At 41.0% G+C, this 14,873-nt stretch overlaps 3 protein-coding genes across 3 annotated transcripts in view; 1 reads left to right on the top strand and 2 right to left on the bottom strand.

The window, feature by feature from the left end:
• Positions 1-1,349, top strand: part of Dscam2 (Down syndrome cell adhesion molecule 2) — a 54,999-nt gene extending 53,650 nt beyond the window's left edge. Inside the window, exons 28-30 of the mRNA XM_078195993.1 lie at positions 55-208; positions 503-605; positions 1,100-1,349. Of these exons, the coding sequence (XP_078052119.1) occupies positions 55-208; positions 503-605; positions 1,100-1,349 (507 nt within the window). The remainder of the gene's footprint in view (positions 1-54; positions 209-502; positions 606-1,099) is intronic.
• Positions 1,350-9,515: 8,166 nt separating this feature from the next.
• LOC144473571 (tropomyosin) lies at positions 9,516-11,172 on the bottom strand. The gene is made up of 6 exons (XM_078187541.1): positions 10,933-11,172; positions 10,704-10,837; positions 10,020-10,208; positions 9,880-9,955; positions 9,678-9,810; positions 9,516-9,609 (listed from the first exon to the last, which is right to left on the bottom strand). Exons 1-6 carry the CDS (start codon positions 11,170-11,172, stop codon positions 9,527-9,529), a joined length of 855 nt encoding a protein of 284 aa, XP_078043667.1. The 3' UTR covers positions 9,516-9,526.
• Positions 11,173-12,316: 1,144 nt separating this feature from the next.
• LOC144475592 (tropomyosin) lies at positions 12,317-14,336 on the bottom strand. Its single transcript, XM_078191637.1, has 6 exons — positions 14,081-14,336; positions 13,834-13,967; positions 13,292-13,480; positions 13,140-13,215; positions 12,920-13,052; positions 12,317-12,828 (listed from the first exon to the last, which is right to left on the bottom strand). The coding sequence occupies exons 1-6, from the start codon at positions 14,318-14,320 to the stop codon at positions 12,746-12,748; spliced, it is 855 nt and encodes a 284-aa protein (XP_078047763.1). The 5' UTR covers positions 14,321-14,336; the 3' UTR covers positions 12,317-12,745.
• Positions 14,337-14,873: the final 537 nt, after the last annotated feature.

Here is a 14,873-nt window from a genome sequence, read left to right as displayed (position 1 = left end):
CGTATTTGTATACTCGCTTTTAGATATCCGATATAAGCGATTATGATTTCGCAGAGCATGAAGAGCGTTTCGTCGAGGAGACGTCAACAGAGAAAACAACAAACCCCGGGCGACGTCGAGAGCGACGAGAGCGAGTCTGACCCGGATCAACTGACGAGCTCTCGCACGGAGTCTTCCAATCAGCTGGACGCTGGCAAACTCAAACATAGTACGTTGAAACGTTCTCGTTAAAATCGTTTTTAATATTCCATTCAGTTCATAAAACATTCTTAATTCCCAACTCTCGATTAAGATGAACTCGTAGCATTCTTATATGAAAATCATATTTGCTATCGACGATACAAATAGCTTAACATTGAGACGCATACATGGTACACCATGTATTTGCTCCAGCTTACGAGAAGACAGAAGCTAGATTTACATGATCTATATATCTTGCTGTTGCTCAATCATTGATCGCGGTCTACGATATATATTCTAATGTTCATAAAATCGCTCACAGTTCGGGCCGTTTCCGACTTCATTTATCACGGTACGTCGAGCACTTCATCGGACATCTCACCCATGTCAGAACAGAAGTCACTCCCACGAAGAGGACGATCTAGGTGATTAATAAACAAACATTTGTTTCCCGAATCTTTCTTCAGTGTACATTGCATCACGCAGCGAGCCTTCGAGAAAAATTTCGTACAAGTTTACCAAAATCTTTTACATGCGTACGGTGTGTTCGTTCTGACTCGATACACCGAGCTATCTCTGATAAGACTGAAGATATTAAAACAATGTTGTTTTTTCGAGCATATCTCTTTGTTTCGAACCATTCTACGGTACCATAGATTAAAGAGGGCAGCATTCTATTTAAAAATACTAATTTCCAAGTCTCCCAACGTCCCGGATTTCATTTGTAAAACAAATATATTTCCATTGTGTCTCTTTCAGATCAATCAACCTGTTCAGAAACAGTTTTTTAATATCTTTTGTCCGTTCTGAGATATAGTGGAAACGAGCACAAAAGCAGTTTATTATCGGTGTTTCATGGATAGGTAATTCTGTCATGCTTGCCATTTTACTAACCATGCAAATTTGTTCGTCCCGGAAGATGGCATGTCCCCAGCAGGAGCTCGCTACGCACGGTATTACCGCCGATCTCGGTCGCGGAGACCACGTTCGTAGGCAATCAGGGGAACGTAGTGGCGGGGAACGGCGACCGTTCCGATCGGCCGGAGCTCAGCGAGGCCGAGTGCGACATCGACTCCTTGAAGAAGCTGAAACTCGGCCTGAGGAGCTCCCTGTGGTCAAGGCCGAGCACCCAGAACAACCCCTCCTCCGACTACTCAATCGCCGTTTAATTCGCCCGCCCCTCAACCCCCGAGTGCCACCGGCACGTCCCGTGTGTGTCCCACGGTAGGCAAACTTTGTATTCCTGTTTCCCCCCCCCCCTCCCTTGTCCGCAGCCCCGTGGTCCAAAGAACCAAGAAAAGAAAAGAAAGAAAGGAGAGAAAGAATTAATAAGAAATTAGGTGAAATGAATCCTTCTCTATCCGCGGTGTCACGCCGCGGCACTTTCGACGTCGTTTTAGAGCTCTACGAGAGACAAATTTTCGAGGCGCGCGCACGCGCGGGAGGACGCGCAGCGGATCACGCGCGTTCCTCTCCTCTCCCACCCCCCCCCCCCCCCCCCCCCCCATTTCTTCTCTTTGTCGATTACATAGGTGAAATTTGAAATTCCGCTCGTTGCCGGGGCATCGTCCCGCGCGAGTCCGTTCGCAGGCATCGAGGCGAAGAACGGGGGCGCGGTCGCCCGATGACCGGTGTCGTCGAAAGTATCCGTTTGGCGGTGGTGAATCGCCCTAGTTCTAGACACGCTCGATCTCCACCATTTTTCCCTCTTTGCCTGCGACGCAACGAGAATATTACGAGCGTGCGTGCGTGGACGCGACGAGTGAGTGAATGATCGGTTGGTTGAATGAGTTTAATCGCGTGCAGGAGTGCGTGCCAAACGACAATTTGCTCAGACCGCCGCGACCTGGTCGCCGGCGCGGCGGCCGACCCATTCGAGACCAAAGACTTAATCGTACGAGCAGAGCACGGGAAAGTCCTTCGAGCGTCCGGTAACCGGCGGGGTACGAAGCCGTTAAGATTCCAGAAGCTGTTTCCAATTCCGAAACGGTCGCTTCGATTTCCTCTGGACGTCGTCTGAACGATCTCGGGGATGATCGTTCGTTACTTCGAACAGGGCAGCGGAGCCGGCTGACCGATTACTATAGTTACGTTTTCTTTCCGGCATAATTGACCTCATATTTCTCGAATAAAGCGTATAAACCCTTTACACCTGAGTGGCGACTCTAAGAACATTAAAAATTGTTACATCACGTTCCAAGATAATTTTAACGTTGTCAAATTTGTTTATATATAAAGAATCTGTTAAAAATGTAATTGTTGCACATGTCAAATAATTCAATTTTATATATTTATTATTATTATAAATACTGTAAATCAGAAAATCTATTTCGGATTTCCGGTTGAAATGGTACCAATTGCAAAGGGCAGTACAAAATTTAAAAATGTTATTGCTTTATTAACGCTAAATCGATTAGGATATGTAATAAGACTTTTAAGATTGGTTTATGTTGAATTAGGGTTCATCCCTTTCTTAAATCTTTAATATTCATATGTATTGATTCTATTCATATAAATTTAAATTCGCAAGATTTACATATAATAGGTGAAATATTTTATATAAATTCTTGAGAAAGTACTGTTTGAATTGTGTCTAATGTGTGTAAAATGGGTTTTATTCTAAAGATATTATTTTAGAATTCTATATAATTATCTTTTTTATTCGAAAGTAAACCAAATAAAGAAGTACACTTTAATATGTCTTCTTCAACAAATATGAAATTAATTATGCTTGAAAATAAACCAAAGTACAGCAATTGGTCACCCCATAGTAACCGGCTCCACTGTATAAACGCAAATTTGACGATTTTGTGGTTAGATCTATTTGATTTGGTACTGGTCGATCGATTTTACATATTTTGGCACTTACATGTTTTGGATCAAGGTTGAGCTTCTTATTGGACTCGATACAAGTAGCCAATCAATTAAACCGGCTATTAGAAAGCTAGTATTTAAATGGAATGTTTGTAACAGGTCATGATGAATTCAGGTCTTGACAGTCAGGGTTACTTCAATCGTCTTGATTGAATAAAATTGTTTGCTGTCTTCAAGAAATCACTTCAGCAAATGCAATCTCAAGTTCAACAATTCACTCGAACCTATAGAGTTTCTATGAGTACAAACCAATGTCAATTTTATAAATTATTATACATAATGGGTCTCTTTGTGCAAAGAATATCTGAAAGATATTCTGTTAGCAAAGATACAATCACTTGTCAAATATCAAACAATTTGTTAATATATGTTTAAAATATATTACCACCTATTTCAATAGTTACCAATGATTTATTTTATAAGCGAATAGACGTTTAGATTTGTATACAGCTACTTAAGTACTGACAGTTATTTTTAACTAGTATAATAATGGAAATAATTCTTTTTGCAAAGTTAAGATAAAGCTGTAGAATAAAGCTTTTCAGCAACGATCCGGTTCCAAAAAATTTGTTGAAGTTGCACAGAATGATCTAAGCTAAGAAATTCCATCGGCTTAATCGGCAGTGGCCAAGGGCCTGGTAATTTTTCTGACGAAGTAGTTTATTTTTTTACAAAGGCACGCGCCCTACGTTAGAGAGATGAATCATTGCGTAACTAATTGTCACGAAGCTAGTAATCTGTCACCGCAACATACAGCCCGGAGCATTTATTTTGGTCACGCTGGCCTACACCGTTCGTTCTTCGATTCTTAGACAAGTCCGACGTTATTTTTTGCAACAGCGTTCCACGCTCGCTTTCAATCAGACCCCGCGTCATCGACTGATCGCACGTTACGACACGGCGAAGCTCTTAAGCGCCTGTTCTTGAGCAATGTTCCATTCTTGTGGCAGTACTCATTATCGAACACTACTCTACGCTGCGTTGACTAATCAAAATCGAATAAGTGAGACAAACAAATAGTAGGCTGATTGGTTCTGTACTTTCTTTCCAATCGTATCAATTAGTTATCAAAAGTTTGCTTCGTGGTTTACACGCACGAGCATTCGTCAACTTTTCAAACTCGTCAACTCGTCAAACTAATTACGAATTCTATCTTAAGACGAACAAAAGAATATTGATTATCATCATTCGCCTGCAAAGACGTCTCCGATACATTCTATGCTTCTATAAGAGACAGATAGCAGTGTATTTCTCCTTTTAATGGTCTTATCAAATTAAAGATAACGTATCAATATTCTTAAATTCGTTCGATGTCTACACTTCTCTGTATTTGCTGAAGTAATTGTGCCAACATCGTGTGTCCAATTGGAATTGCGTAAATGTTAAATGAAAAAGTAAATAGTGCCTTTTGCGTTAAATTTCACTCAACTCGCATATAAAAAGAATTAATGTCGGAATTGCTTGCTTATTTTTGAGAATAAATTTTTACGCTGATCTATAACACCTTCCCGATTTTATCAGGATCGAGAAAGCACTGATAGCTTACAACAGAGCTTTTCAATTCGGTTCAGCAAGATGCTGTAATTCTATGGGATTATTGAAGTTTTATTTTGATTTTTAATGTATTTTACGTGGCAGCAGGATTCGTTGCCGAGTTCGAGCGACGCCTCGCGGGACGATGAAGCGACCGTTTCCAATTCGCAAGACTGATTTTCTTACTCTGCGTTCGATCTTAAGGAGCCGATGAAAATGATTTGCCGATCGAATCGGCGCGGCCGCGTGATTCCGCCAACGGCCGGACCGTGCTCACCTGTGTCCAGTGCGTGCGTGCGTGGTATTAGAATCGGGAACGAGATTACGAAACGATCGTGTGACGATTTGGCCGTATACACGCAGCTGTTAAGAGTATTCGTCGTGGAGCGTCGCGTCGTCGGGCGACGATTACCGTGGCGCGTGCTACCGCCGTTACGAGGCGGGACACGTCGTTAACGGGGTTGGGCTCTGTTGCATTGTAAAGTTTATACGTACGTCTAAACATCGTTGATTACTTTAAGTCCGTTATTAATCCTAAGACGTCTGACTAAGACATTATTTCCGTGGCGGTGGCCGGCCGTCGACCGGCTCCGCCCCCGCTCTGTACATTTCTTCCATGCCGAGACGGAGACGCCGCAGTCGAACGTCGCCGGCGTCTACCCCGACGCACGGTTCACCGTTCAAACCGGCATCCTTCTTCGAATGTCGCGCACTTTTAACTTAAGGCTCGCCAACTATTTCTAAATCGAAAACGCCGGACACCAGTCGCTTCGGGAAACTACAGCTCGTGCCATGAATCTCGGGCGTGGCGAAGGAATACGGCTTCCGACTCTCCGTTCGTCCATTATTCTTCACTGATCGAGTTTCCAGCAAGTATTAGTAATCATCGTTTTATTTCTCTAGGTCTCTACTATTGTATTTCATGTTTACAATCTTCGAGCAGCTGTTTTACGTTGCTTTATAATAATAACAAGCCTATGTTCACTCAAATCTTTAAACTTCAAACGTATTCATGAAATTAATTATTATATAGCATAGAAATAAGAATTCTTCTATAACAAAAAAAAAATACATTGTTACTCGACGTTAAAAAGTTCGCAGTCGTACACAATGCTTGTTCGGTGAATAGTACTATAGCGATGCTAAATGATTGTTACGATGAAAGTTACGTTCTGTGCATTACGTTTGTTAACTTTGAATTTAAAGCTTAATTTTATTCTATTATCGGTCACAAATTCGGCAAACGTTCTAAAATAATTTGCAGTAAAACCACAGTCATTTTTTACAGTTTTAATTAATATTGGGTACTTTTTTGTGTATTATGTCACATTATGTATGACATGTAGTAAAATAGATCAATCTTATTGCTTTGTCAAAAGGTAGAAAGAAGCCACATTCCCATTGCACGATCGATATTCATGAAACTAGTACTATAGATTCTCGGCGAAACGAGAGTGTTCATAGCGTTACGTCAATAATTGTTTACCATTATTGACACAATAGTTTAGCAACGAATCGTTGGACCTGTTATCTCGCAGGCTGAGACTGTAATCGTCGAACGTCTACAGTCTTGTACACGTTCGATCTACCTGAAAGTCTTTCTCGAATTTTTGGATGCAAAGAATGGCAATAAAACAATATACGTATCATTGAGGAGCAATATTTTGAATCTACTTTTCTTTCCGGTTGTAACTAACAATTTTACGGTCCTTTGGTACGCGATACGTTTTCACCGTCTGTACCTGACGACTGAGAAATCACGCAAGCGGGACGAATAAAAGTTTTCAGCCTTCTTATCTCGTCCCTCGTACACTTTAAACAAAGTCGAGTGGCTTCCACTACTTTTGGTTTTGCATCGCGAAAATCAAGAAAGATGTTTTAGACGTGTTATCGTTCTCTGGCGAGATACGAAACTGCCAGCATACAAGGTAATATCACACTCGACAACGTACGAAAGCATATCGATCTCGTCGGATCCGAAACCGAGAGGAACGGACGACAACGAGTCCGAGTGACCCGCAACGAATTCAAGCGTACCCTCAGACTGATTTCGAAAGTAAAAATAAAACGGTATAGCCACAGCGTGCGCGCGCGTTTCTTGCGTATCGTGTTCAACGGCGAAAGAGTTCCAAAAGTTCCACGACACTGCCATTCCGCAAACTACTCGAGTGTGCCAAAAAAACACGGCCGACCACTTCCTATTTCCGATAACAATAATTTTACGCGATCCCGAGCGATCCCTAGGCTAAACACGTTTTTTCGATGTAATTTACGAAAACCGTTTGCTGCGCGAACACGCTGCATTTCTGTTCGTGACATTGAACGCGCCGCAGTCCAAACATGTTCTACGAACCTCGCTTTACGGGCATTTTGAAACCTATTTTATTCATTTAACCGAAGCATAATTAATCGCGACTGAGAAGTTTAATTAGACTTTGGCTAAATTTATACCTACTGTAATTAATTATGATTCCTACTAAAAAAAAAAAAAATTGGAATATGCAGTTTCGAAAGAATCTGTGTTTTGCGACGGATATCTTGAACAATTGTATTTTTAGTCAGGATCGCAACCCTAAGCTTGTGGACCGCGGCGTATACTTTTAATAACAGCTAAGTTCCGGAAGTGTGCGCGACACTGCGAAGACGAGGGCGTAGGTATGCGTATATATAAATTTATATAAATATATATATGTACTTAAAGCGCTTGTATGCGCATACAATACGATACATACAATGAGTGTATATACGAGAAGCACGTCAATCAAACTCGTAGAGTTCGATTAATTTGTTAGACCCTGTGCGGGAAGCGGGTATCGTTTATCGTACGACTAACATCGGACGATTTTTGTACATGTTTTATTGTGTCAACGGCCGGTTAAATATCCGTCGTACGACGACTGCGTACGTTTTAACGAGTTCTTTCGGTATCCGATTGCTTTTTCACTTCCGGAAATATCTTGGAACCTTTGGACATCACACTCGATGAAAATTCATTTCTCCAAGGCGACGAACGCTTGTTCATTCCCTTTTTAATCTACTTCCATCAAATATCTTGTTTATAAATGTGTGTCTTTTAAATACTTTATTACGTTCGACGTTGACAACCATATCTTGTTTTTCCATTTTCTCATTCACAGACCATCGTGTTCGCTTCCAATTCATTTCTGCCGTTCGAAAACTTGGAACGATACTGTTCAGAATTCCGTAATTACATCCTCTTGTTGTTGTAGAATATTCGCCGAATTCTATTATAAATTAGAAAAAACATTGCGTTTTTTGAAGTGTTGTTTTGCGCTCCAATCATTCGAACGAGAGTATACGTAGATATGTGGAAATTGTAGTTCGAATTAAATAAATAGGAGAAGGTTATCAGCAAATTTCATTTTCCTCTGATAACGTAATAATTCAGTCATCGAATCCCGTGTCCCCGTCACGATTCGATCTCGTTGACACGTTTCACGAACGGTAACCCGGTTGGAAGTGTTCGTCGCCTCGGCCAAACAATGCATCACACCAAACCGACGAACGTCACCGATTTTCTCTTTGTTAATCGTCGGGTCAAACAATCGAGCCCCACGATGCTACGAACGGTGTGTTTTAATTAAAACAGTGACGTAACTTGCAACGCCTCGAAACTCGAAATATATCCAAAGGTCCGCGAACCAACGCGTAGGCACGATCGATCATAAAACACGGGGATCCAGAGGTATCGAGAATCTGGTGGTCGAAGTTCGAAGATCGATCGTTACAAAAATCCACGAGGACAAATGGGCAGATCGAGAACTTTCGCATGCCAATGTACCACGAAGTGTAAACGATTTCGAAGCAGCATTCGATTAGAACAATGAAATCAATTCGACTTTGTACATCGCTTGTCACACGAAAAAATTCGTCGTTCGTAGAAATTACTTGTATACCCGTACGTTTCAAATAGTTTCGCCTATACGTCTGTTCTCTATTTCCTAAACGATGCATTACGAAGTTACGTCACCGGTTTGTCCGCGTCCGCGACGGATCGGAGGCGTGGACAATGAGCAAATCAAACGAACAATTATTACTGTAACTACTATTAGCATCGTTGTAAAAACAAAAGATGTGAGGGAGAACTAGAGGAAGAATCCATGGTGCGAATGCGATGGTGTGTGCCTGCAAGTCGAGAACTCGAAACGAAGCGTGGCCACCGTCGCGCCGTTCAACACCGGGAAGCCGATATTTGTCTTCCACGTTCCGCCGGTCCGCGAGGCCGGCGTAAAGGCGACGTGGTCACAGCTGAAACTGTATCTAGTCGGTGGTATGGCGTTTCGAAGCATTGTGTCGATCGTAGAATCGATAAAATAAATTGATATCCTGTAAAGTATTATAAAACAATTCAGACTCCGACGGCGTTTCATTTCATCCCCCACAAAATGTCGATTAGTCGCGGCCATTTTCCTTTAAAAAAAAGAAAACAGTATGCATTCCTCGTTTATTTCCACTTTTTTTCGATTCTCGGTGATTTTACTTGGCTTGTATTTAACATTAATTTATTATCACCGCAAATAAATTCGGTTAGACATATAAACGTAGTCTAATGATCAAAATGGAGTAACAAATCATTGCGAATGTATATAAGTGTGGTTTGAAAACACAATCAGAACGTTACATAATTGATTGAATGTGTTATCTTGTTAATAAATAGAAAACGATGTTCGACGTAACTAAACCTATTTGTGTTACGACCCGATAAATTAATGGTCATCGTACGCTATAGTATTATTTACGTCGGTAAAGGGGTATTACTTATCTTGCTTCTTTTAAATAGAACGCCCTGAATGACCGCAATTAACGAAGAATAATTTTAAATGATGTGGTAGATTAAATTTAATATTTAATAAAAAAAGAACACAAAATAAATGCACACTGATGTTGAAAATAGTGTTTAAATGTGACGAAAGTTTTACTAGTATCCGGTGAGCTCGGAGAACGTGGAGTCCATGTCGTCGCAGATGTATTTGTATTTTTCTTTCTCTCTATACAGGAAATCTGGAAAAGAACAGTTGTAAGTAACGAACAAATACAACGGGAATACGTAAAACAATCCTAAAACGAACCTTCCCGCGCATCCAGTTCCTTCGAGAATACTTTCACCATCTTCTCTGCGATGATGGCTCTCTTTTCGGCGGTTTTCAGTTTCGCTTTCAATTCCTTCAGCTGCAACTTGAATTCTTCCACCCTCTGATTAGCCTGAAACAATCAAAACACGTTACAACATAGTCATTGTCGTAGCTTTAGGATCGTTGCAGTGACAATTACTTTTTCCTCAGATACTTCGAGGGACTTCAATATGTTGCCGACGATGAACAGTTCATCTTCCCGTTCCACGATCTTCCTACGAGTTTAAAATATTATTATTATATTTTTCTGATTCGTGGCCGACTGTCTAGCGAACTCACGCCTCGCTCGACTTCACTCGTTCTTCGGCAGCTTCCAGTTCATCTTCCACAAAGACCAACTTCCTCGAGATCTCGTCCGATTTTGTATCCGCGTCCTCGGCGATCAGCCTCGCTTCTTTCAGCTGCGCCATCAACTGGTCCATTCTCTCCTCGTCCTGCTTGCTTCTATTCTCTAGCACTTTGCAAATGCTAGAAGAAACAATTTTCACATTGAGTGGTCGATGAAACACCTACGATAAAAATCGTTTGAGCCTCTCGGTCCATGGAAAAAGTAACTCGCTCTTCTGAATTTCACTATTCCGTGGAAATCAAATCTACGTAACATTTTAAACATGACATTCATTAATTGATAATAGAAGGTTCAACGTGTACTGTACAGTTAACAGAAATTAGAATTGCCTTTAAGCAACGACGAATGAACAATAAGAAAGACTGTTTAACCCGAGTTTCTTATATTTTAACTTCATTGAATTTGGTTCATTGAATTTGTTAGAATGCAATAAAAATGTATGCGAAACATTTGAAAATAAATGTCTGAACGGTATTCAAAATATGATGTGGATAGAAAGCGAAATTGATTAGCTTGTGCAAGGTGAGATTTTCGAATTACGGAACAATATAATTTTGTGTACTTTGAAGTTATCAGATAATTCGAAGAATAATAAGATAGTTCAGGTAACTAGCCGTTTTGCATCCTCAGCAGTCTCCATCGCCTGCGCCAACTTCGTTTGTGCCGTCAGACGACGTTCCTCCGATTTCTCCAAGTTATGTATACATTGCTGCATCTTTCTGTTCAAAACCGCCAATTCCGATTGAGTCTATCCTCGTAATCAAATAGAATTTCCGATAATAAACTGGATGAAATATGAAACGCTAAAAGGAATGTATTAATGTAAGATCGTCATTTACTAACCACGATATAAACCCTCTCCTTTTGCTCGAGATCTCTATTAGATTTCTCCAGCTGGGCCTTGCTCGATTCCAAATCACGTTCCATTTGTATCAGTTTCTTCGCCAATTCACGCACCTCGTCCTTCAGCTTTTCTTCTCGCCGGTTCGCTTCCTTCGCCTGCTGGTCGCACATGTCCGCCTTATCCATTGCCAGGTCCTTCTCGATCTTCAGAGTCTGCAGACGCTTCTTAATCGCGTTCATCGTATCAATGACGAGTTTTCGGAAGAAAGCTGTGCCTGGATCAAGAAAATGCGTGAATTCAATTAACGTTTCGCGAGAATAGCTATAAAACTCCGAGGCTATGTTAATTTCTCGCATAACGTTTAGAACACTAACTTTCGGACTCGTAAATAATTATTTAATATGAAATATATTTATCTGATATATGTATACTTTTCCTTCTAAAAGTTGGAAAAGAGGTATTCTTCTCGAAACGATCGGACGATCTAGTCTCGTAAGAAATCACGAACTGATTCCAACTTCGATTTAACAGATATATGTGTATGTTGGAATTAACAAAGAAAAATGTCATTTTTTGGAAAGGGTTTAATAAATATTTCTTTTCCTATTAGAAAACGAAGACACGTGAAAATAGTAACATCGTATGATTCATAGGACACTTTTAGTTGAATTCACTTCCGAAAGTATCGTTAATATTGAAACACGCGAACACTTTTGCGAGACTAATGTTCGGCGTTCGTTTCTAAGAAAGTTATGATTTTACGTACCGGCGTTTGAAAAATCCTATTTCCTCGAGACTGTATCCTTACGGTCTTTCAAAGCAAAGCTCGCGGGTTACTGCACTCGGTGACCGACGAGAACAATGCTTTATAGACGCAAAGAAATGCAAAAGAACCTAACAGTCCGTTCCTTTAGTTAGACGCAAACGAATTCCTCGACTTCTCTAGACGTTTATATTCTTCCGATCGGCCAATTCACACGGAGGTTAGCAGGTACACAATGGCGATTTTGAAATAACCATAAATAAACATATTATTCAGATTAATTGTAAACGTCCGATTATTATTTCATCGGTGTAACAGCTATTGCATATATCGCGTATTAAAAGTTACGTACGTTGCAACGAATATAATTTATCAAATCACATATCTTATTTTACGTTTCAGGTAGCTTTATTTCTCAAGAAATATTCGATACAAAACTTGGCAACCGTATGTTGAAATGGTAAATGTTAATCTTCGATAACGTTTGCTTTTCTTTATTGCAACGTACCGGGAGGATACTGTCCAACGAGTGAAAACAAATGACGAGGCAAGCAGGTATAACTTTTTAAATACCGTTTATTGAAAATTCGGATTCGTTATACAATGATAAAAAGGGGGCACAGAGTCGTGCTTGCTTTCAAGTATCGCGATCTCCTCTTTGAAACCTCTGAAAGAAAAATACATGGTCTATCGTTAATTCTATCCAAGAAAAGAAAACAAGAAAGACTATCGTTTCTGAAGCAAGTCGGCCCGGTTAGGCAGCAACCGGTCAAGCATTATCAAAGCGAAGCAAAGCGGTTCAACGGAGGCTGCTTTATCTCCATATTAATAAACTAACGATATTTGCGATCGTTTATTCGCCTGTTAGTCGCAGAACTCGTGTAGCAAACGAATCATGAAGCTTTTTGAATCATTGGCGATACGCATCAAGTGGCGCAGCTGGAGGCAGACAGCCGAAGCCCGAAGTATTTCGGCCATGTTAAATGTAGCAAACAAGCGAAAGAGGCACAGAATAACAAAATAAATGAAACTCCATCCATTCCGGGGTTTTAATATCCGGTCATTTCCGCGAACGTGGCGTCCATGTCGTCGCAAACGGCCTTGTACTTCTCCTTTTCTTCTCTGAGCTCGTCTGGAAAAGAATCATCGTTAATAAGATATCATTTTCGCAATGATGCAGTACCCAATCGAATACAAAGGCACGAATAGACGTTTCGATTTACCTTCCTTCCTGTCTACTTCCTTCAACAAATTCTTCACCGTTCTCTCAGCGAGGATAGCGCGTTTCTCAGCCGCCTTCAGCTTCTTCTTCAACTCCTTCAGCTGTACCTTGAAGTCCTCTACTCTTTGGTTGGCCTAAGTCACCAGGTTTTGAAATAACAGTACATGCTACAATTAAAACTTGTGTCTTCGATAGAAACGTGTTAAGCACAGCGTAATTACCTTCTCCTCCGATACTTCTAAGGATTTTACGATGTTTTGCACAATAAACAGCTCGTCCTCCCGTTCTATGATTTTCCTGTTGGCGCGTTCACATGTATATGTAATTTGTTCGGGAAACAACCAGAGAGTTAGCGTAACGAAATTATACAAACGCCTCGCTGGTTTTCACTCTCTCCTCGGCACCTTCCAGCTCCTCTTCAACGAACTGCAGCTTCTTCGAGATCTCGTCAGACTTCGAGTCCGCGTCCTCGGCGATCAGTCTAGCGTCTTTCAACTCCTGCATCAGCTTCTCCATGCGCTCCTCGTCGAGTCGACTCCTGTCTTCCAACACTTTGCACATTCTACGAATCAGAAACGTATTAACATTAGGTTCTGGTGAATTAACATACAGTTTCGGTACTAGATACATTAATAAAATCGATCGTGTCTAATTAATTAGGCATGAAAACGCACTCTGTATTTTCGTTCTAATAACTTGCTGAATTCATTTATTTCAACTCTAATATCTACTTTATACTTTGCGACGCACAAACCTCCCCTTTTACAAATAGTTGAAGTTACTTAAATTGATTATTCGAAATACAGCATACTTAAAATGTTTGCACTCGACTTTGTTTGAACGTTTCTTTTCCGTTGACTACAGGGCGCGTATGATACTTAATAAGAGCGAGGAATAAAAACTATCGATAAGAACCTTGACGCGTCATCAGCGAGTTCTGTTGCCCGTCCAAGCTTCGTCGTCGCAGTAAGGCGTAATTCTTCCTTCTTCGTGAGTGACGCTTCAATTTCCTGCACTCTTTTCGTCAGAGTGGTACGATCTTGCTCTGCCTATCGATGCGAACTATATGTTAGAAACTCGCCGACAGTGAAAATATTTTTGTAAACAAAAAAAAGATTTGTCCCCCAACGAACTTGAATCGTTTCGCGCTGTATTTACACACCCGAGTCCATGATTTTTCGCATTGCTCCAATTCGGCAGTGGAGTGCTCTAGATTAGACTTGGCAACTACATAATCACGCTCGAGCTGGGCCAGTCTCTTCTCCAGGTCTTTCACTTCGTCGTTCAGCTGATCAGCGCGCAGGTTCTCCTGTTTAGCTTTGTTCTCGTTCGTCTCGACCTTCTCGTTCGCGGCGTCCATCTCCATCTTCAACGCCGCAATCTTTTTCTTTATCGCCTCCATGATGACGGCCGGTGATTCTCTGCTCCCTTTTCACAAAATTGTTCGTCGTCCTTCGGACCTAAACAATTTAGAAAATCAATTGAAAATGCGGAATATTCGACACTGGAAACAGAATGTCTTGTCGAGCCATTAGCGTAGTCCGACTTCGAGGGGGCTTCGTATAGACCTAAGCAAGTGGCCAAAACCGACTATTTGAATTAATTAGCAAATTGGAATGTTAGTACAAAAGTGCCCACTGTCTTATACGAGAAATCTAACGTTGCTGTACTATATGAAGAATTGCGCGAATGCATTGCCTAGGTCGCTATTATTTTATTATTCGCGTTTGACAGCGATTGGGGCCGATTTCACTATCGGCACGTTATCGACACACTTGCGTAACATCACAATTATAACACAAAACTCACTAATGTGGATTTACCTAAGCTCAGACGGAAAGATAGCAGCTACCGACACGCTCAACCAGTCTGATCACGATCGTGCTGTATTTACTGCGAGTGGACGATCGAGAAAAAAAGAAAGCGGAAGTGGACGGTCAAAAGATGTGATCTGC

This window comes from Augochlora pura, chromosome 2 (assembly GCF_028453695.1).
Source record: "Augochlora pura isolate Apur16 chromosome 2, APUR_v2.2.1, whole genome shotgun sequence".
Lineage (NCBI taxonomy): Eukaryota > Metazoa > Arthropoda > Insecta > Hymenoptera > Halictidae > Augochlora > Augochlora pura.
Note: the sequence above shows the minus strand (reverse complement) of the source record. Positions and strands in the feature narration are given on the sequence as shown.